The sequence below is a fragment of the Entelurus aequoreus genome, linkage group LG11 (assembly GCF_033978785.1).
Source record: "Entelurus aequoreus isolate RoL-2023_Sb linkage group LG11, RoL_Eaeq_v1.1, whole genome shotgun sequence".
Classification (NCBI taxonomy): domain Eukaryota; kingdom Metazoa; phylum Chordata; class Actinopteri; order Syngnathiformes; family Syngnathidae; genus Entelurus; species Entelurus aequoreus.
Genome location: NC_084741.1, coordinates 42,083,924 through 42,107,367, shown reverse-complemented (window position 1 = coordinate 42,107,367; position 23,444 = coordinate 42,083,924). Strand labels below are relative to the sequence as shown.

Below are 23,444 nucleotides of genomic sequence, written 5' to 3'. Positions count from 1 at the left end.
CACACTGCACATCTTTTGTTTCATTTTCGACTTTGCAGAGAGATGAGTTGTCACAACAATAACATTGTCAGGGTGTGAACAGAATATTGCTGTGGACTTTTACAAAGTTACTTAAAGTACTTGTAGTTTTTTGTAGTACTTGTCTTGTAGCAGGGCTCCAAGCATGTCCGTTATAGGTTTTGGTGAGAGAAACATGACAAAGTAGAGGTATGTCTATGGATGGACACAAAGTAGAACGTTTGCACGTCCATATTTGACGGTGAGGCTACTATTGTCAACATTTCTCCACCAACAATTCACTTTATGACAAACATCCATTATGCTGTCATGTGACCACATCACATTCCACTTGACGGTCAGACTTCAGATTGTACCAGTGTTAATGTCACGGCTGGTTACACCAGTCCTTGCCTTTATGTTGGGTTTTGTTGGTGGTAGTGTTGTCCTGATACCAATATTTTGGTACCGGTACCAAAATGTATTTCGGTACTTTTCTAAATAAAGGGGACCACAAAAAATTGCATTATTGGCTTTATTTTAACAACAAATCTTACGGTACATTAAACATATGTTTCTTATTGAAAGTTTGTCCTTAAATAAAATAGTGAACATACTAGACAACTTGTCTTTTATTAGTAAGTAAGCAAACAAAGGCTTCTAATGAGTCTGCTGACATATGCAGTTACATATTGTCATTTTCCATTCTATTATTTTGTCAAAATTATTAAGGACAAGTGATAGAAAATGAATTATTAATCTACTTTTTCATTTACTGTTTATCTGCTTACTTTTATTTTAACATGTTCTATCTACACTTCTGTCAAAATGTAATAATCATTTATTATTCTGTTGTTTGGATACTTTACATTAGTTTTGGATGATACCACAAATTTAGGTATCAATCTAATACCAAGTAGTTAGAGGATCATACATTGGTCATATTCAAAGTCCTCATTTGTCCAGGGACATATTTCCTGAGTATATAAACATAATATAAATAAGCGGCACTCACCTTTTTGTTTGTTTTTGAGCTACATTAAATACTTTTACCTAAAATTTAAAATTTTGGCGACTAAACTGCCATTGTTTTCCATAAAAACAGTTGTAGTGTTTTTCCATTTACTGTCATGTTTAAAATAAATAAATAAATACAATTTTTACGTTAAAATTTTGACTGAGCTGCCAGTTTTTAGTGTAAAATCTAGTTTGTATGTTGTATAGTAATAATGAAAATGGAAAAATAGTACCACATTTTTAACAGTAAAAAAAGTGGCTCCTCAATTACCACAGTTTAAAAAAAATACTAAAACAGTGGTACAGTTTTTCCATTTGCAGTACTGGTAATGTGTAGATTTAATACTGTAGATTTTACAGTAATCTTCTAGTGACTGATTGCCAGGTTTTTAAATGTGAAATCAATTTTTTTTTTGCAGTGTACATTAAAAATATATATAATAATGAAATTGCATAGGCAAATTCATACACAGTACTATTTGCTATTACAATCGGCCCTTTGAGGGCAGCCATAGCTGCGATGTGGCCCTCAATAAAAACAAGACACCCCTGCTTTATCTAATTTAAGTATTGACATGCATTTTAAAAAGCTGATTTTATGCAATAATTCAATTTTGAGTTGAATGTTTCCAAGCTATTCAGAATTGTTTCTGGTCGTCTTGAAGTATCTGACGCGGTCCTTCTTGTTTGGATCTGTGTGAGTCTCTTGGCTGTCTTCCAAACTCTCAATGTTCTAAACAATTCTTCTGATTCACTTCATGTCTTGACGCCAGGAAGGATGGCGTTTGCCGGTGGTGACCCCACCTTACCTTTTTGTCGTCCTCAAACGAGGCCTTGCATGTGTCCTAACCTTTATTCTGTTTTTAGAATGACCTGCTCACCTATTCTGTTGGGGTGCAATGGCGGCGGGGGGGCGGGTTCTAAATGTCAAGAGGACGAGTGTTGCCTTTCAAAACAAGATGGCGAGTCTGTCAGTCTCAGGCTCTTGGGTCTGCCAGTGGGAAAAGAAGAAGCAGCTCTTGCTATGTTGGCAAGCGTCTTTATCCCTTCCGCCATCTGTATCCTACCCGTCCGTTTCTCCTCGTCGGCTCCTTTTGTATTTCAACATTCATCACACTGCACATCTTTTTTCATTTTCTACTTGGCAGAGAGATGAGTTGCTTGTCATTGGGAGTGTCACAACAATAACATCGTCAGGGTGTGAACAGAATTTTGCTATGGACTCTTACAAAGTTTCTTAAAGTACTTGTAGTTTTTTGTAGTACTTGTCTTGTAGTTGGTCAGCAGGGCTCCAAGCATGTCCATTATCAGTTTTGGTGAGAGAAACATGACAAAGTAGAACGTTTGCACGTCCATATTTGACAGTGAGGCTACTGTTGTCAACATTGTCAACAATTCACTTGGTGAGAAACATCCATTATGCTGTCATGTGACCACATCACATTCCACTTGTGTTATGTGAGACATTCAGGTGTTGACTGTCTGACTTCAGATTGTACCCGTTTTAAAATCTAGTATTAGTCAGTCTTTTGTTGAAAATGTACTTTAGATTGTATAATTTTAGGCATCTGAATTGATTTAGTTTTAGTCAATGGAATTACAGCATTTTAGTCAACTAAAATGACAGCAAATTTAGTCGACTAAAGTATAAAGGAGAAGGCCTATTTAAATATTTTTTTGAAAGCACCTTAATTTAGACTACCTGCCAATAATTAAACACAAAAATAGCATGATCTGGTCAGGAGTGATGAAGTTAGTCCTTTTTTGCTCCACATGTCAAAGCTAATAGATATCTTTCAGGCCCTTTTTCCATATTTTTTTTTGCTACATCTCGGTTAGAGGAGGTGTGTGTGTGTGCGTGTGTGTGCGTGTGCTGTGAACACAGTTACGATGCATCCTTTCATCATAATTTCAGTTCAGTTTATTTCGAACATGTTTACGATACAATGTAATGCATCACATATTTCCAGTAGTTTAATTACAGCACGTCCGAAAAGGAGGAAGAAGCTGAGCTTACGTAATCCTACCCCTTTTCATACCATAGCAAGTTTATTCCATTTCCTTGTTCTCTGTAACAGAACAGTGAATAAATAAATATACCATTATCTTAAAAAAATAAAGGGTTCCAGATGTTCATCTTAATTATTGTTCTGTTTACTTTATAAACACTTGTAGTTTGAACAGTCTCATAAACTGAATCATATTGGTAGGGTTGGGTATCGAGTATCGATTGGAACCGGGACTAGCTTTCCGATTCTCCCGGAATCGTTCAAAAGTTTAAATTTCGATTCCTAGTTTCGATACTCAGTCCGCCGACCGGAAAAAAATATGTCCGCCGACCGGAAGAAGAAGCCGCTGAACACCAACGAAGAAGCGCCCACCGCCGGAAGTGTTAGCATAGCCGAGCGAGTCAGTCAAGCTCAAGCATGGATAGCGGGCGTCGGCGGTCGAAAGTGTGGCTTTACTTTACAAAAAAAAATGGAATAACCGGGAAATAACAGAGCTCCATGTCCATCAAGAAACGAGTGGAGAGAGAGCTGCAGATGTACCAGGACGTTCCACCGATACTTATGTCTGACGACCCTGCTGCATGGTGGTGGAACCAACAAAAGACTTATCCTTTGCTGTCAGATCTCGCCTTCTCCTATTTATGCGTTCAAGCTTCTTCCACACCCAGCGAACGTGTATTTTCCACAGCAGGAGACACTATCTGTCCAGAACGCTCACGCATCCTGCCTGAGAAGGCGGATATGGTCATTTTCCTAAACAAGAACTGTCTCTGATTTTATACTGTACCTGCTGCTAATCTGGACTGGGTTTTGCAAGTTGTTTCTTATTGTTTATTTGCTTTTCTGCACCAGGTTAGCCCATCAGTGGGAGCACGGTAACATTTTTAAGTACCTGCAGCATCATACACTTGTGTGTGTAAATGTGTTTTCATGAGGTTTCCTGCAGCATCATACACTTGTGTGTGTAAATGTGTTTTCATGAGGTTTCCTGCAGCATCATACACTTGTGTGTAAAGGTGTTTTCATGAGGTTTTCAAAAATAAAGCTCTCTTGAGGAAAGTGTACCCCTGGAAAATGTATTCATAATTTATAATATTTATATTCAAGTTCATAGATTTGATATTTATATTTTAGTTAAAAACAGCCCTGTGAGGAATTTATAGTAAAGTTCATAAAAAGTTAATAGAATTAAAATTGATGGAGAATGTCAGACTATTTCATTCAGAAAGACTGTAGGTTAGCTAGCTCATTTTAAAATATCCTAAACTTTTTTTTGACCCTGCCTCTTAAAAGAATCGGAATCGAAACAAGGAATCGGAATCGTTCGAATTCAAACGATACCCAACCCTACATATTGGTGCCTTGTTTGATTTCTTTGGTTAATCCATTCCATAAATTGATTCCACATACTGATATGCTAAAGGTTTTAAGTTCTCGTACGAGCATACAAATGCTTTAAATTAGATTTTCCTCTAAGGTTATATTTCTCCTCTTTTGTTGAGAAGAATTGTTGTACATTCTTGGGTAGCAGGTTATACTTTGCTTTGTACATCATTTTAAGTGTTTGCAAATGCACCAAATTGTTGAATTTCACTATTTGTGATTCAATAAGTAAAGTGTTTGTATGTCCTCTATATCCAACATTATGTATTATTCTGTTTATGAACCAGAAGAAGCAAATACATCTTTAGCTTACAGTTGTGTAGATGTCACAATTGATTTATAGAGCACAATTGGTACACAAGGCAATTTAAAGTGCAGAAAAAAAGGAAAAATAATTAAAATCAGAAAATACAATCATACTGACCTAAAATCATTCAAAGGCTGTAGATAAAATACTTTCAGTTGTCGTATGCATAATTAAATAAGAGTGTTTTCTGTCCTCATGAAGTCCCTCATGATCCGTGGCATGTTTATCTACAATAAGCACAGGGGAGGTTTATGACAGACTTACACACATGTAGGAGAAAGGAGCGCTTGATTTGCTCACCCTAACCCACCAAAAGCACAGTACGGGTAATCTCCGCTTATTTGGAATGTTAAGTTTTTTTATCGGATATCAGAGCAATTTTTAATGTTATTGTTTAATTAGTGTGACGTTATTATTGCTTTTATCAGGCACGTCCAACCCATTTAACTCAGTTTTGTCTGTTGGCCATCGTAAGTAAACTAAACTTAAGTAAGGCCCATCAGGGACAAACTAATGTTCACGCTGATGTTCAGGTGATCCAGATATGTCACAAGCAAACAAGTCTGTCAACCAGCTGTTTTGACGACTCTCGTTTCAGTGGCAGAGTTGAACTGAGCTTGTAAGTCTGCGCCGCACGCCGCCACCATGTCTTGAACACCACTGCAACTCAAGCCTGGCGGGCTATTTGCAGAGGTGTCACCCCACCATGTGCTCCTTTGGGGTGTTTTTGCGCGTTACCCGTCATCAGGACGTTCCTCCGAGACCGCTGCAAATCACAGATGTGGTTCCTCCAAAACCTTGTTGTTGTTTGTCTCTTTCTGGCCGACCTCGTTTCTGCTTGAACTTTGCTTTACAAGAATTTATTTGGGGAAAAAAGCCTGACCAGACCGGAGTTTCAGGTTCAGCACACGTTTTAATTGGTCTGGCCTTGTCAAGAATGAACAGCAGTTTGACTTTTTACTGTACTTGAAGAATTTGACCTACGTAACGCAAGCAGTGACACTTTGTGTAGTTTTCTTTAAACGCCAACCAGCAGGCTGAAAGACCAAGGGTGCTCAGATTGAATTTATTAAAGTAATTTAACAGAAATGTTTATTCTAGTGTAGGGGTGCAACTAGGGCTGGGCGATATATCGAATATACTCGATATATCGCGGGTTTGTCTCTGTGCGATATAGAAAATGACTATATCGGGATATTCGAGTATATGTTCTCACCCAGTTGCTTTTAGCTGCGGGCATTAAACTACAGGCTCTTCTCACTCTTTCTTGTCTCTCCTTCTCACAGAGACATAAAACAAGCGCACCTTCTTACATACTGTCGCGCGTGCAACGTCATACGCTCTCGCCGAGCAGAGAGGTAGCGGCATGGGTAACATTAGCTGTGATGCTAGCGGAGCCGTGCGAGTGGTAATACGAGAGAAAGAAGGTGCGAGTCTGGTAACAAATGAAGGAATAATTAATTCCAAGAAAAACAGCAGGGGGTCCATCGCCTGGCGGGGGTTCGGCTTCAAGCGGGAAGATGTTGAACAGACAACCGTAATATGTCAAGTATGCGGCAAAAGCGTTGCTACCAAAAGTAGCAGCACTGCTAGTGTGTAGCATCATTTGAAAAGTCACCCGCCAGAGAATGAAGAGTGCTTGAAACTCCGCATGTCAACATCTCTGCCGGTGCCACACCAACAAAATGCCCAAGCAACCATTTCCAGATCAACGCCGTATGAAAAAAATAGTCAAAAACAGGAGATAAAGTTCGCAGTAACCTACCACATAGTGAAGGATATACACTATTTGATTTCCAATTATGCAGCTCATTTTTATTTGACACTTATTGAAATATCTTGCGTTTGATTGATTGAAACTTTTATTAGTAGATTGCACAGTACAGTACATATTCCGTACAATTGACCACTAAATGGTAACACCCGAATAAGTTTTTCAACTTGTTTAAGTCGGGGTCCACGTTAATCAATTCATGGTAAAGTGTGACATCATGCACAAAAGTGCACTTTATATGTTTTAAACTATTGTAGTGGCGTCCTGTACAAAAAGTGCACTTTAATTTAGTGTTGTTTTGATATGTCATCTTAGTGACATCATGCACAAAAGTGCACTAATAGCTTGTTTTAAAATGTCTCTTGACAATCTTGCACTTTCTGTTTTGGAAATGACATGAATGTTTGTGCCACTGCTTAATAACTGTTTAATAAATACAGTGTTGGTCAATTGACTTAGTTGCGATTTCCCTCTCTGCATGAAAGTTTAAAATGAGCATATATTAATGCAGTATGAAGAAGAATGTTTTAATGTAGACACATAGAATCATCATACTGCTGTTATTATATGCATCAAGTGTTCATTCAAGGCTAAGGCAAAAATATCGAGATATATATATCGTGTATCGTGACATGGCCTAAAAATATCGAGATATTAATAAAAGGCCATATCGCCCAGCCCTAGATGCAACAATAAGAACATATCCTATCACGGTTATTGTGACATCAGGTATGGTTGAATGTGCTCATAACTTATTTATATATAAACTGAAATCTTTTAACCAAGTTTTAAATAAAAAAATATCTGCCCTGAATTGTAGAGATGTTCTGATCAGGGATTTATGCTGCCAATTGTGGTACCGGGAAATAACTATTTTAGTTGACACCGACTCACTAGCGCCCCCTCCTGGTCTGTCCTTGTCTCTGCAGCTCCTGGTTGTCGGGGTCGTGGTTGCCCAGCTCCATCCCTCAGCCTCCGGGGCCTCAGTGGTGCTCCTGATGCCCCTCACCCACAGCTAAAGATCCCGAGTGGGCGAGGGACGGTCAGGGATCACTCTCTCGACGTGCTGCTACACAAGGTGACTCATCAGAAGTTGTACTTGCATTGTGTGACAAATTCATGTGGCAATGATTTCAAGGACAATTCTGTGTTACCTGTGAGCATTTTTTTATGCTAACAGTTCGGGATTGTTAAAAAAATGATCTAGTTTACGTTGAGTTTTCTTCCCATCATATCCGCATGCCAACTATTATATAATGATATGGTAATTTGTAAATAGTTAGTTTTAATGTGACACACTGTAGGGTTGGACGGTACACCGCTACTAATAAATTAGCGTGGTACTAGTGAATAAAATTTTTTACTATACTACTTTTTGAAAAATACTGGTGCAATTGCGGGTAATTTGAGCAGAGGCCCCTGTGAGTCAACACACACGCAGAGCACTTGCAAGCAGAAACAGTGTGGAGACCAAAGGAGAATAGGCATACTATACTTTGGCTTCAAAACTAACAATAAATGTGGAGCAATGCACTGCAGAGTCCTCGCTAGCTAGAGGCTAACGTCCCTCCGCTGTGTTTTAGCTACTTTTGAATCGCTAATCCTCGCCTCCATGGCCACAAATAAACTGTTTCTTACAAGTAGGAAGAGGAATACCTAAACATGCTTCATGACACATCGTAGGGGGATACAGTAGCTAACCGCTAACAGCGAGCTAGCGCTCCTGAATGTAAACAAATAGGGTGTATCTATACAAACATCTATTGTAACGATACCAAGCACAAGAGCCGTATGTAATCGATACTACAATGATTACGTCAATATTTTTTATTATCACCAAATCTTGTCATTCTTATTTATAAACTCATAAGGACTTTAATCCACCTTTTTTATTGGCATTTTCAAATAGACAGAAAAAAGTGCAAGTCGAAACAGTACAATTTTAAAGTCAGTAGATTATTAACACCCTTTCCCTTTAAAACCCAAACCACCCAACCACCCTCCCACCCCACTCAGGTCACACCAACAAGGGACATATGGCACAAACATATAACAAGTAAGACGACAAAGACAGACACATTCACACACACACACACACACACACACACACACACACACACACACACACACACACACACACACATACGTGGCCAGAGACAGACAGGCTAAAAGGAGAGAGAGAAAAAAATATAAAAGTAATAATAATAAATAAAAGGGAGATTATTCCTCATCTGCGTAACTCATAAGGACTTTAAATATGACCAATGTATGATCCTGTAATTACTTGGTATTGGATCGATACCAAAATTTGTAGTATCACCCAAAACTAATGTAAAGTATCAAACAGAAGAATAAGTGATTATTACATTTTAACAGAAGTGTAGATGGAGCATGTTAAAACAGAAAGTAAGCAGATGTTACCAGTAAATGAACAAGTAGATTAATAATAGTACAACTAAAAAAAAATTTAAAAAAAAATTCTACCGCTTGTCCTTCATAATGTTGACAAAATAATAGAATGATAAATGACACAATATGTTACTGCATATGTCAGCAGCTAAATTAGGAGCCTTTTGTTTGCTTACTTACTAATAAAAGACAAGTTGTCTAGTATGTTCACTATTTTATTTAAGGACAAAATTGATAAGAAACATATGTTTAATGTACCCTAACATTTTCTGTTAGAATAAAGCCAATATTGGCATTTTTTGTGGTCCCCTTTATTTTGAAAAGTATCGAAATACAATTACAACGCACTGTGTCACAGCCCTGACTTGAGGGTGTGAGGTATTTGCGAGCGGCCATACTCCACAATTTAATCGAGATAAACCAGCAGAGGAGCCGTTACCGTGGAAACAATCTAAAACTTTAAATTGACCGCCGCTCTGAGTTATCGAACCGTTGTTGGTATTAGAATAGAGCAGGAGTTTGTGTTGTTGTGTGAAAAGGTGCCGCAGACATGTGACTGATTAGCGGTTGTGGGATCAGACGAGATAAACCAGTTATTGTGCGGATTTATCAGATACCAAGAAGAAAACACCATCAGCCGTGCGAGAACTTTGAAAATTATTCATTGTTCATTGACGTCAACATGTTCAGTTTTCATAAACTAACTTGATTATTTACCCTGGCGCAGATATAATATTTATTAGAGATGTCCGATAATATCGGACTGCCGATATTATCGGACGATAAATGCTTTAAAATGTAATATCGGAAATGATCAGTTTCAAAAAGTGAAATTTATGACTTTTTAAAATGCCGCTGTGTACACGGACGTAGGGAGAAGTACAGAGCGCCAATAAACCTTAAAGGCACTTCCTTTGCGTGCCGGCCCAGTCACATAATATCTACGGCTTTTCACACACACAAGTGAATGCAATGCATACTTGGTCAACAGCCATACAGGTCACACTGAGGGTGACCGTATAAACAACTTTAACACTGTTACAAATATGCGCCACACTGTGAACCCACACCAAACAAGAATGACAAACACATTTCGCGAGAACATCCGCACCGTAACACAACATAAACACAACAGAACAAATACCCAGAACCCCTTGCAGCACTAACTCTTCCGGGACGCTACAATATACACCCCCGCCCACCCCACCTCAACCTCCTCATGCTCTCTCAGATTCCAAAGCTGCTGTTTTGAGGCATCTTAAAAAAAATAATGCACTTTGTGACTTCAGTAATAAATACGGCAGTGCCATGTTGGCATTTTTTTCCATAACTTGAGTTGATTAATTTTGGAAAACCTTGTTACATTGTTTAATGCATCCAGCGGGGCATCACAACAAAATTAGGCATAATAATGTGTTAATTCCACGACTGTATATATCGGTATCGGTTGATATTGGAATCGGTAATTAAGAGTTGGACAATATCGGAATATCGGATATCGGCAAAAAAGCCATTATTCGGACATCTCTTCTTCTTCTTCTTCTTCTTCTTATTATTATTATAGTGCTACAGGAAAGTACTGGTTGCATGTGGTGGGACAGGATGCTCCGTTATCCGTCTTAAAGCGCTCAGGTGACTCACACTAAATCTTGTGTCCATCAGGATGAGAAGTTGACCGTGACACAAACCGCGGAGGTGAACGGGAACCCCCAACTCCTTCACTTCCACTACCAGCTGAGCGAGCGCCGCTCGGCCTTCTGGGAGAGCGCCTTGTCGGAGGACAGCCTCTTCCTGGAGATCCCCGCTGGGTCGCTGGCCGAGGGAAGCAAGGAAGGGTAAACGTTCTTCTCTTGCCTCACACGTCCACCATGGAGCACAGAACCCATGGATTGTTTATTTAAAGGGACAGTGCACGCGAGTCAACACCGCAACACAAAGATGTCGTGTACATCTGCCAGATTTGAGCAAAGTTCATTTCCGTCCGCCGTCCCTCAACATAAAAACAGCGAATTAATTATGCATATGACAACTTAAAGTATTTTATCTACAGTCTTTGAATGATTTTAAGTCAGTATGATTGTATTTTCTGATTTTAATTATTTTTCCTTTTTTTTTCTGCACTTTAAAATAGAGTAAAAGAAAAACATCCAACATATAGCAACAGTAGTTATGAAGTAGTTCAAACATGTCTGCGTGATTGGTTTGCTTGTCACTTGATATAGATCAACTGTGCATTGGAATTTTTGTGCGTTCCTCCCTGAGGCAGCTTCTGCAAAAAAAAAAGTTAATTACAGTCTATATACAGTAAATCCCGACCTGTAAGTCAACACTTTTTTTCCTTTGCTTTGAACCCTGGCGCGCCTAGTTTAAAAAATAGTTTTTAAAAAGCAAAGATACTGACATGGTGTGTTGTTTGTGCTATGGAGTACTGTTCCGTCTTCTAGCCTTCCATAGCGTTTCTACTTGTATGGATTCTTCATTCATCACTCCAAGCAACATTGGTAATTTTTACAATATATATATATATTTTTTTTAAAATTTTAATTTTTTTCCTGTCCAGCTTCTCAGGCAAATCATATAGTTGATGTTGGGGTACCTTGAAGGTAGAAAAATCGCTATAGAAGTATAACCCATTTACCATGAGTTTTTATTGTCCCACCACCATAAAATGGTCCACATTAAAAAAGTCTTGTGTGCTTCTTTCAGACTCACTGCCCTGCTGGAGTTTGCAGAGGAGCAGCTGAAGGCCAACTTTGTCTTCGTGTGGTTCCGCAAAGGCCGAGAAGATCGACGTAAGTCAACTCCTCTCATTGTGTGTAAAAACATTGTAACTGCGCTTTCAAACTTACTGTTTGTTTGCCTTCCAGAGGCCATCATCCGGACGTTCCACTACATGGGCTTTGAGATGGTGAAGCCGGGCGACCCCTCGGTCCCGGCCCGGCCCGACTTGGCCTTCATGGTTTACTCTCTGGACAACAGCAGCTCAGACGAGGAGTGACCCCTGACCCCTGACCCCGCCCGCCTCGTCTTGCTTCGGGATAGTCGCCCACCCAACCCCCGGATGAGAGGCTATAGAACAATAATCTTTTTATAGACGGTCATGTTTCCCCTTTCTATCAATAAAATGCTACCTTGACCGCGTAGAAGACAAACTTCCTGTTGTCCATTCCAGAACGTGTCCCTCAGAAGTCTTGGGTCAGTCTAGCCTGCAAAATATTCCTGCACTCTAACGAGGCTTCTTGTGCCTAACCAGGAGAGTTGTTACTCTTCAGTCTTATGGTGTGTGTGTCCAGAAAGACCACTTCAGGGTATGACCATATATATATGCAATTACATGCAGGAGGTGTCCTGCAGACTTTTCATTTAGCACTTTGATCACGACGCCAAAGAACCCAGTGTACCCTCACTTGTTGTTGTCGGAGCGCCACGTTGATCCAAACCTTCTCCCGCTATTTTTAGCTGCACGTTGGCTCGGGCAGGCTGCTTCTAGTTTCTGCATGTCTTCCAGGTGTGATTGATTGACCTTCATTAATATGACGTTTTTATTTATTGTTTCATCCAATCCACGCTTGTGCGTTGTGTACATGCCTTCCTTGGTGCAGGGAATGTTGAAATAATAAAAACACCATGGGAAAAACTGTGTCAAGTTGTCATCCATTAGAGATAAGCACAGAAAATAATTGGCTCTCCACGTATCACCATAATGACCAACATTTAAGTACAGTAGCACAGTAGGCCCGAGTACTCATTAAAAACAGCATCGAGGTTTTATGCAACAAGTATATTTTTGGGGTTATTAACTTTACACACAGCTTGAACAGTAACACTGTTTAAATATAGGAAACTAAAACGAGTGGTTATTTGGTGTACCACTAGATGGAGCTTATGTACCGCTTTTTGAGAATCTGATCTAACAAAAAATTGTAATATAAAAATGTTTTTTTTTGTTGCAAAAGTCACATTTTTAATGAGTGGATGTCAATGTTCACACAAACCAAAATAAACATTGGACAAAATATATTATGGCTTTAGGTGCTTTTTTTTTTTTTTTTTAAATGAAATTTACAGAAAGTGCGTTTGATTGCTAACTCGAGAGGTCGAAATGAGCCCAACAAATTGAACAAAAACTTGAAAAGGAATTTTACCTTTGCAACCTCATTATACTATTGGCTAAGTTTTATATTCATAAATGTAAGTTTCTCAATACCCGACCTGTCTTTTGTGCCTTAAGAATTAGAACTCTACATTAAAACACTTTCTACCCCTAACAACCAAAAAGCTGTGAAAACGGTGATGCTGTGTTCCAAATTTAAGTTATTTACTGAAATTGAGTGAGCCTATGGCTTGGCACTTTATTTTATATATATATATATATATTTTGCATTCTATGTTAGTTACTTTTAACTTATAACCCCCTGGTGCTGTTTTGTACTCTTTTAGTACTGTTTGTACTATTTGTTGTACTTATTTTGATTATTGTTTATCTGTTTGTAAATGTTGAAATTTATAAATAAAAGTTTAAAAGAAATAAAAAAATAAATAAAAAACGAGCCCAACAAATGCGACTTTCGCCTGAAACATGGTGTCTTGACAAATCACCTCGTCACTACTCGATTGGTACCGGAAACCCCGATAGTGCAGGCGTAGAGGCCACGTCACTTCCTGTCAACTTGTTTTACGGAAGTTTGAATGCTTCTGAGATATGCTCCAGCACCCCCCGCGACCCCAAAGGAGACAAACGGTAAAACATGGATGGATGGATGGATGTTCATGCACCATGGTTTTCTTTTTGTATTATTTTTTCTAAATGTACCGTAATTTTCGGACTATAAGTCGCAGTTTTTTTTCATAGTTTAGCCGGGGGTGCGATTTATACTCAGGAGCGATTTATGTGTGAAATTATTAACACATTACCGTAAAATATCAAATAATATTATGTAGCTCATTCACGTAAGAGACTAGACGTATAAGATTTCATGGGATTTAGCGATTAGGAGTGACAGATTGTTTGGTAAACGTATAGCATGTTCTATATGTTATAGTTATTTGAATGACTCTTACCATAATATGTTACGTTAACATACCAGGCACGTTCTCAGTTGGTTATTTATGCCTCATATAACGTACACTTATTCAGCCTGTTGTTCACTATTCTTTATTTATTTTAAATTGCCTTTCAAATGTCTATTCTTGGTGTTGGGTTTTATCAAATAAATTTCCCCCAAAAATGCGACTTATACTCCAGTGCGACTTATATGTGTTTTTTTCCTTCTTTATTATGCATTTCCGGGCGGTGCGACTTATACTCCGGAGCGACCTATGGGTGAGGGCGGACCTACGTCACTTCCGCCTACCAATCCCCTAGCAACCGGGAATTCGTTGAAAACAAACCAGCTCACAGCGAACACAGCATTGACAGAAAAAGCATTTAACGAGCGTTGTGGCTTGGAAGTCGGCGTTAAATCCTTCATTTACGCATTTTTACTTATTCGCATATCGTGTGAAAAAACGAAAATGTATTATTTGCGTCAGACTCGTCTCAGTGAACTTTAAAGCTTCTCAGGCTTAGCTTGCTAGTTAGCTTAGCCTGCGCGCTGCTAAGAAAGACGCGGAAGTTATCAACAACAAGATCAAGTGTTAGTGTATACAATATTGAGAGATTTGAGGGCTACATGTATTGAATGGCAACATGAAAATTATAGGGTTTATTGGTTTTTAAAAACCCAACTGTTAAGTGCAAATTTAAACAAAACCGGTTTTCGAAAATAGCTAGCTAGGCTATAGACTATATAGTATATTACTTACTTAACTTAATCCTCTTCTTCCCGGATGGGAAATAAGGCTTCGACGACTCGACGCCATTCATCTCGCTGCTGTGCTCGTCTCTGTGCCTCGCCCCATGTAAGCTTCATCTCTTTCAGCTCCCCTTCAACTGTTCTTCGCCAGGTGTTCTTTGGCCGCCCTGGCTTACGTTTTCCCGGTGGTGTCCATCTTAACGCTGCCTTTGGTATCCTCTCGTTGTCCGGTTTTCGAAAATAGCTAGCTAGGCTATAGACTATATAGTATATACCGCATGTTATTTTTGTACAACAACAACTTCAGCTGTCGAACGTTATAAGGTACAAATTCAACAAGTACAACATTAGCACGGACGTATAGCCAAGTTGTGGTTAAGAAGGTGGATTTTTGTTCCTTATTTTTACCAGAAACGAAGTGATCCTAACACACGACCCGGGACTTTGGGGGACTCCAGTGAGATCCGTCCTCGTTTTCCCAGTGTAAAGCTGCAAGCCATTTGTCTCGTCTCTGTGGGCTTTTAGCACGCTTTGGCAGAACAAAATACAATCTTTGTTTTCCCTGTTTCCAGTTGTGGTTAGCACAACCAAAAACAACACAGTTTTTCGGCATTTTGGAGGCAGAATGACGGGTTTAACCAGCGTAGGTCGACAGGTTAAAGAGTAATGGCAACGGTTTGTTTTCAACGCCAGTCTGGTTGCTATGGCTCGAAGAACCCGTATGTAGCTCAGTTGCCCGGATGTCGGCCCTCACCCATACTCCGAAAAATAGGGTAATTAAAATAGTAAATATAAAACAAAACTAACTTTATTCAAGAATACAATATTTATTTGGAAACCATACATGCCTTAAATGGCAAATAAATCGATCTATTTTAGTACGGAATTATTTATGCACGTTTAAGACGGTGAAATCACGGTTATAAAAACGATTGTGCGATGATGTCATATGTCTCACGAGGGATATGATTAATTTGACTACGAGAGGTCTGCATCCTCGTTAGTATAGTGGACAGTATCTCCGCCTGTCACGCGGAAGACCGGGGTTCGATTCCCCGACGGGGAGGTTTTTTTTTCTGAAATTCCACATTGAGTAACTATTACGTTCATGTTACGGTCGAAACAAACATCTTGCTGTATTGCCTTTTTCTGTGTGTTTTAATAGTTTTCCCAATAAAACGCCAATGCTCAAAAGCGGCAGTTCTCAACTGGTTTGGCTGCGGGATCCACCATCACCAAAGAATCAAGCAGCGACACACATTGCGGACATTTTTCTAGACAAATTCCTCAAAAACTTTTAATTATATTTTTATTTACACCACATTAAACAACTCAATGAACATCCTCCAAGTCTGCTGATTCCATCATTTTTGCCGGGGGTTGTAAGAGTGCCCGCCTAACATGTACAATGTTTCAATAGTTAAATATGAAATACGTTATAGTGGACAATATCTCCGCCTGTCACGCGGAAGACAGGGGATCGATTCCCCGACGGAGAGATTTTTTCTGACCGTCAATTATTTAATGTCTTACATGTATAGAATAAATCATTTAAAAAAATGTGATCTTTAAAGTTTGACGCACTGTGACGCTACAAAAATCAATAAGAAGACCAGGGCAGCTTTTTTAAAGTTGTATTTCTTAAAGGCCTACTGAAATGAATTTTTTTTATTTAAACGGGGATAGCAGATCTATTCTATGTGTCATACTTGATCATTTCGCGATATTGCCATATTTTTGCTGAAAGGATTTAGTATAGAACAACGACGATAAAGATTGCAACTTTTGGTATCTGATAAAAAAAAGGCTTGCACCTACCGGAAGTAGCGTGACGTAGTCAGTTGAACATATACGCAAAGTTCCCTATTGTTTACAATGATGGCCGCATGAAGTGAGAGAGATTCGGACCGAGAAAGCGACAATTTCCCCATTAATTTGAGCGAGGATGAAAGATTTGTGGATGAGTAAAGTGCAAGTGAAGGACTAGTGGGGAGTTGAAGCTATTCAGATAGGGAAGATGCTGTGAGAGCCGGGGGTGACCTGATATTCAGCTGGGAATGACTACAACAGTAAATAAACACAAGACATATATATACTCTATTAGCCACAACACAACCAGGCTTATATTTAATATGCCACAAATTAATCCTGCATAAAAACACCTGCGTGTTTGTTATGCTAGCTCCTAGCTCCTCTGCTAGCTCCTAGCTCCATAGAACACGCCAATACAATTCAAACACCTGATCAACACACACAATCACTCAGCCCAAAAGACCGTTTACCTAACCCAAGGTTCATAAAGCTTATATATTTTTAAAAAGTTACGTACGTGACGCGCACATACGGTCAAGTTATCGAATGTTTAGCAGCCAAGGCTGCATACTCACGGTACCTGATATTCAGCTGGGAATGACTACAACAGTAAATAAACACAAGACATATATATACTCTATTAGCCACAACACAACCAGGCTTATATTTAATATGCCACAAATTAATCCTGCATAATAACACCTGCGTGTTTGTTATGCTAGCTCCTAGCTCCTCTGCTAGCTCCTAGCTCCATAGAACACGCCAATACAATTCAAACACCCGATCAACACACACAATCACTCAGCCCAAAAGACCGTTCACCTAACCCAAGGTTCATAAAGCTTATATATTTTTAAAAAGTTACGTACGTGACGCGCACTTACGGTACGGTACGTGTTATGCTAGCTCCTAGCTCCTCTGCTAGCTCCTAGCTCCATAGAACACGCCAATACAATTCAAACACATGATCAACACACACAATCACTCAGCCCAAAAGACCGTTCACCTAACCCAAGGTTCATAAAGCTTATATATTTTAAAAAAGTTACGTACATACGCAAAAAAAAGCCAAAGCTGCATACTCACAGTAGCACGTCTGCGTCTTTGTCATCCAAATCAAAGTAATCCTGGTAAGAGTCTGTGTTGTCCCAGTTCTCTACAGGCGTCTGTGTATCCAAATCAAAAGTCCTCCTGGTTAGAGTCTCTGTTATCCGAGTTCTTCCATCTTGACTGCATCTTTCGGGAATGTAAACAAAGAAGCGCCGGCTGTGTACTGTTGTGGCTGACTACGTTCGAAAAATACGTCCATTTCGCACCGACAACTTTCTTCTTTGCTTGCTTGGCTTCCTTCTCCATAATGCAATGAACATGATTGAAACAGATTCACGAACACAGATGTCCAGAATACTGTGGAATTATGAAATGAAAACAGAGCTTTTTCGTACCGGCTTCAATGTGGAAGGCATACCCGTGTTCGTCGGGCTACGTCACGCGCATACGTCATCCTCAGAGGCGTTTCGAACCGGAAGTTTAGCGGCAAATTTAAAATGTCACTTTATAAGTTAACCCGGCCGTATTGGCATGTGTTATAATGTTAAGATTTCATCATTGATATATAAACTATCAGACTGCGTGGTCGGTAGTAGTGGGTTTCAGTAGGCCTTTAAGCCAAAAATTTAAAGGAAAAACACAGACTATAAATATGTTTAACAGAAACATGTCTCGTCTTTACGCCTCCCAATCACAAGTTCTACTTTGGAAAACACTTCCAATTAATATTACCATAACACACGTCACTGTTTTCCACGGAAGTTATGTTTGCGCACTGTTCCCGTGGTTTTCTTTTTGTATTATTTTTTCTAAATGTAATTAAAATAGTAAATATAAAACAAAACAAACTTAATTCAAGAATACAATATTTATTTTGAAACCATACATGCCTTAAATGGCAAATTAAATTTTACTACTGAAGTATTTATTCACGTTTAACGCGGTGAAATCACGGTTATAAAAAATTGTGCGATGATGTCATATGTCTGACGGGAGATATCATTAATTTTAATAGAGGTAAATGGCATCCTCGTTAGTATAGTGGACAGTATCTCCGCCTGTCACGCGGAAGACCGGGGTTCGATTCCCCGACGGGGAGATTTTTTCTTACCGGTAATTATTTCATGTCTTACATGTATAGAATACATTATATACATTTTTTTAAAGATAAAACACAGACTATAAATGTGTCTAACAAAAATATGTCTCGTCTTTACTCATTCATAATACACATCACTGATATTACACATCCTCGTTATTATAGTTGACAGTATCTCTGCCTGTCACGCGGAAGACCGTGGTTCGATTCCCCGACGGGGAGATTTCTTTTTTTTAACCATAATTATTTCATGTCTTACATGTATAGAATAAATAATATACATTTTTTTAAGATAAAACACAGACTATAAATATGTCCAACAAAAATATGTCCCGTCTTTCCTCATCCATAATACACATCGCTCTCCTAACACATCCTCGTTAGTATAGTGGACAGTATCTCCGCCTGTCACGCGGAAGACCGGGGTTCGATTCCCCGACGGGGAGATTCTTTCTTACCGGTAATTATTTCATGTCTTACATGTATAGAATAAATAATATGAAATTTTTTTAAGATAAAACACAGACTATAAATATGTCCAACAAAAATATGTCCCGTCTTTCCTCATCCATAATACACATCGCTCTCCTAACACATCCTCGTTAGTATAGTGGACAGTATCTCCGCCTGTCACGCGGAAGACCGGGGTTCGATTCCCCGACGGGGAGATTCTTTCTTACCGGTAATTATTTCATGTCTTACATGTATAGAATAAATAATATAAACTTTTATTAAGGTAAAAAACAGACTATAAATATGTCCAACAAAAATATGTCTCGTCTTTCCTCATCCATAATACCCATCTGTGATTTAACACATCCTCGTTAGTATAGTGGACAGTATCTCCGCCTGTCACGCGGAAGACCGGGGTTCGATTCCCCGACGGGGAGGTTTTTTCTTACTGGTAATTATTTCATGTCTTACATGTATAGAATAAATAATATAAACATTTATTAAGGTAAAACACAGACTATAAATATGTCCAACAAAAATATGTCTCGTCTTTCCTCATCCATAATACCCATCGGTGATTTAACACATCCTCGTTAGTATAGTGGACAGTATCTCCGCCTGTCACGTGGAAGACCGGGGTTCGATTCCCCGACGGGGAGATTCTTTCTTACCGGCAATTATTTCATGTCTTACATGTATAGAATAAATAATATAAACATTTTTTAAGATAAAACACAGACTATAAATATGTCCAACAAAAATATGTCTCGTCTTTCCTCATACATAATACCCATCGGTGATTTATCACATCCTCGTTAGTATAGTGGACAGTATCTCCGCCTGTCACGTGGAAGACCAGGGTTCGATTCCCCGACGGGGAGATTCTTTCTTACCGGCAATTATTTCATGTCTTACATGTATAGAATAAATAATATAAACATTTTTTAAGATAAAACACAGACTATAAATATGTCCAACAAAAATATGTCTCGTCTTTCCTCATCCATAATACCCATCAGTGATTTAACACATCCTCGTTAGTATAGTGGACAGTATCTCCGCCTGTCACGCGGAAGACCGGGGTTCGATTCCCCGACGGGGAGTATTTTTCTATCCGTCAATCCGTCATGTCTTGCATGTATAGCAAAAATAAACAATCTTTGATCCTTAAAGTTTGACACACTGTGATGACAAGAATTAATAAAAACACCAGAATTTGGTGGCTTGCCTGGGCCACTTAAACAGGGTGCTGATTTAAAAACGCTGTTTGCAACTTGCTTGAAGTTTAATTTCTTAAACCAAAAATATAAGCAAAAAACACACTATGAATATGTTTAACAGAAACATGTCTCGTCTTTATTCGTCACATAATTACAAGTTCAGCTTTGGAATTTATGAATGTAAGGCCTACATTTTCTAATTGGCTTAATGGTTTACAACTATCAATCAAACCCTGGAGAATTATTAAGAGTACAAAAGCCCTTAAATTGATATATTTGTTAAAATAATTTAAAGTTATTTAGGTAGCCCTTTTGGTCTTTTAGTGTCCGTCCTGAAATCGGTAGGTTGTGAGTTCAAACCCCGGCCGAGTCATACCAAAAAGGGGCAATAGAAGACAAAAGCACAATATTATTATCTTATTTTTGAAAACAAAAACAACCCCAGGCCCGCGTTGATGCTGAGTCAGTAATCTGTCGGCCATTTTGTGCGTTGTTTTGTTGACAATATCACAATAAAATGGCTCTCAGGAGGTTACGTAATCCAGGGGTTCTTAACCTTCAATAATTATATCTAACCTACTTACAGTTTGACAGATAAACCTTGTCAGATTATTTTAAAGAATGTGTTAATCACAAAGATTATTATCAAAGCTTAGCTCAAGAATTAATACTAATTAAATGTACTTTTGAAAAAAATAACAATAAAAACTGATGACTAATACATTCACATACAATTAAGCAATGCTAAATTAAATCAATTCTAACTATATAATAATATTAGTAATAAAAATATGTTTCCTTAATTAAAGTGTGAATGAAAACAGCTTCACCACTTTAGTCATAATTTTAGCGCTTAAGAAACTTCTTCTGTTTGTTTGATATTTTCATTACTGCCACAAGTGGTGGAAAGGTGTATTACAACCGAGTATCCCTGCAGAAACAGAGATTTGGACCCCGGCCCTATGGTTAAGAACCACTGACGTATTCCAACAATGTTTGTTGTTTTTAAAGTGGTGCGTTGCTAAAAAAGCGCATCAGAGCAACACGTACGTCCTCGCCTTCTTCCTCGTCGTCGCTTGCCGGCGTTCGCGCAGGAGCGGGCGCGGTCACGTGAGCGTCCCATTCTTGGCGGTACTCCTCCTCGCGGCGCTCGCACAGGTTGTGCAGCGCGCAGCAAGTCAGCACCATGGACTTCACCACTTCGATGTCGCTGTCGTTGCGCTTGGTCAGGCATCGCCACCTGCCTCGCAGTCGGGAGAAGGCGCCGGTGGCCATCGTTTGCGCCTTACACACCTTCTCGTTGTACGTCTGCTGCGCCGCCGTCAGCTGCCCATCGTCGTCGAGGAACGGCCTCAGGAGCCAACTCTTTGACGGGTAGGCGGCGTCTCCCAGGATGTAGTAGCCCGCGGTCACGCCGGCGCCGTTCCTTGCGCACGGCGGGGAAAAGGTCCCTTGCTCGGCCACCTGCCACAAGGACGACATCCTCAGCGCTTCTTCCTCGTCCAAACTCCCCGCTGTGCCGACGCAAGCGCTCCAAAACCGCCCTCGTCCGTCCACGACGCCTTGGAGGATGATGGAATGCCAGCCTCCCTCGTTGACATAGTCGCCGTGCCTCTCCGTAGGAGCTATGATGGGAATGTGGGCGGCGTCGATGGCGCCGATGCACCGCGGAAGCCCCCAGCTCTGTTCCACGCCGGCCGCCATTTCTCGGAGCTCGTCCGCGTTGGGGAAGCGGATCTGCTGCGGCAGCAACAGCGCGCACGCGGCCGAGCAGAATTCCCGCACGCAGCGGCACACTGTCGTCTTGCTGACGCCAAAAAGATGGCTGATGCTCTTGAACTCGCTGTTTGTGGCCAGCTTCCACAGAGCGATGGCCACTCTCTTCTTCACGGGGACGCACACGCGGAAGTTGGTGTCCCGCTTCTGCATGGCGGGACGCAGCTCGGCACAGATGTGGAGGAAGGTCTCTTCCGACATCCTGAAGTGGTGCACCCAGTCCGTGCGCGTGAAGCCCGGCACCACCTGGTCCCACCACTCGTTGGAGCGACGGACGGCCCAGATGCTCGGTCTGCGCCGGCTCTTTAGCAGCATCGGCAGCATCTGGAAGACAACATGTTTTTAAGAGCAGGCTTAAGACCCACCTTTTTGATTTGGCTTTTACCTGATATTAATTATTTTATTGAAGTCATTTGTATTTTACTTTTTATCCTATTAGTTATGCAAGATTTGATTTATTTACTGTATATATATATATTTTTTCTTTTCTTCTTCTTCTATTAATCTTCATATGTTTTACTTGTATTTTATTCTTTATCTCTACAGACGGTTCTTACTATTTTACAAGTTTTATTATTTTTATTTTCCAACGTTCCTCAGATGAGCCTTCTGCCTCAGGGGTTATTGGCCGCGCTTTTGTGTCAGCGTCCTGGTGGCCATGGTCTGATGACTACCTGGTGCAGACGGCTCCTGTGATAGTGTTTACGCACCAAGGTTTCTCATTGTCATCCCATTAGGTTGAGTTTTTTCTTGCTCTGATGTGGGATCTGAGCCGAGGATGTCGTTGTGGCTTGTGCAGCCCTTTGAGACACTCGTGATTTAGGGCTATATTGATTGATTGATTGATTGATCGATGAAGTAAATGTTTATTTATCTATCTGTATGTGTCAAAGAATGCACTGTTGCCTCTCACGCCCCCCTCCAATGTTTAGTCTGGTAAATAATATTATTGAATAATAGTATTCAAACACGATTTAATAAAAAAAAAAGAAGTTATCCTACCCTTTTCCGCCGCTTTCTTTTCCTTGTAAATGTTTCTTCTTCCATCAAATCCAAAAGTCTCCTCATTTTCTCCGCAGTGTTTCTCCGCGCGGCCTGCAGTCTACTCTCGAACAAAGCTTGTCTTCTTCTAGTAATATGAAGCCACATGGCTAAAAGAAAGAATACCATATGGTGGTTATCCTCCATTGTTGGCGGTTTTTTTTTCACTTTACTTCTCCGGCCTGCTTATTACCTTGTTATTGTTGTTACTGGTGCGACGCAGCGTGTCGCACCGTTGTGACGTCGACTGAAGTTGCCATACCTACGATACTATTTGTCATATTTGTATTATCATTTCTAAA

The 23,444-nt window shown here is 39.8% G+C and overlaps 2 protein-coding genes and 6 non-coding genes across 8 annotated transcripts; 7 read left to right on the top strand and 1 right to left on the bottom strand.

Annotated features, from left to right (window-relative positions):
• The first annotated feature begins 5,238 nt into the window (after positions 1–5,238).
• On the top strand, positions 5,239–12,534 carry LOC133659653 (ornithine decarboxylase antizyme 2-like). Its single transcript, XM_062062237.1, is given in 6 exon segments — positions 5,239–5,246; positions 7,417–7,483; positions 7,485–7,565; positions 10,559–10,731; positions 11,603–11,688; positions 11,764–12,534. Coding segments are annotated over 6 exon segments (546 nt in total). The 3' UTR covers positions 11,895–12,534.
• A 3,151-nt stretch (positions 12,535–15,685) lies between these two features.
• trnad-guc (transfer RNA aspartic acid (anticodon GUC)) lies at positions 15,686–15,757 on the top strand. The gene has a single exon. It is a non-coding gene; the product is annotated as a tRNA-Asp (tRNA).
• Positions 15,758–18,580: 2,823 nt separating this feature from the next.
• trnad-guc (transfer RNA aspartic acid (anticodon GUC)) lies at positions 18,581–18,652 on the top strand. The gene has a single exon. It is a non-coding gene; the product is annotated as a tRNA-Asp (tRNA).
• A 374-nt stretch (positions 18,653–19,026) lies between these two features.
• On the top strand, positions 19,027–19,098 carry trnad-guc (transfer RNA aspartic acid (anticodon GUC)). Its single transcript has one exon. It is a non-coding gene; the product is annotated as a tRNA-Asp (tRNA).
• Positions 19,099–19,248: 150 nt separating this feature from the next.
• On the top strand, positions 19,249–19,320 carry trnad-guc (transfer RNA aspartic acid (anticodon GUC)). The gene has a single exon. It is a non-coding gene; the product is annotated as a tRNA-Asp (tRNA).
• Positions 19,321–19,470: 150 nt separating this feature from the next.
• On the top strand, positions 19,471–19,542 carry trnad-guc (transfer RNA aspartic acid (anticodon GUC)). The gene has a single exon. It is a non-coding gene; the product is annotated as a tRNA-Asp (tRNA).
• A 594-nt stretch (positions 19,543–20,136) lies between these two features.
• Positions 20,137–20,208, top strand: trnad-guc (transfer RNA aspartic acid (anticodon GUC)). The gene has a single exon. It is a non-coding gene; the product is annotated as a tRNA-Asp (tRNA).
• A 250-nt stretch (positions 20,209–20,458) lies between these two features.
• Positions 20,459–23,402, bottom strand: LOC133660136 (uncharacterized). Its single transcript, XM_062063313.1, has 2 exons — positions 23,104–23,402; positions 20,459–22,425 (listed from the first exon to the last, which is right to left on the bottom strand). Exons 1-2 carry the CDS (start codon positions 23,287–23,289, stop codon positions 21,331–21,333), a joined length of 1,281 nt encoding a protein of 426 aa, XP_061919297.1. The 5' UTR covers positions 23,290–23,402; the 3' UTR covers positions 20,459–21,330.
• Between the last annotated feature and the right edge of the window lie 42 nt (positions 23,403–23,444).

Coding starts and splice junctions, on each gene's coding strand:
- LOC133660136 (XM_062063313.1), bottom strand. CDS start 23,289: ATGGAGGATAACCACCATATGGTATTCTTTCTTTTAGCCATGTGGCTT. Junction 22,426..23,103: donor AAAGAAAGCGGCGGAAAAGG/GTAGGATAACTT, acceptor GTTGTCTTCCAG/ATGCTGCCGATGCTGCTAAA.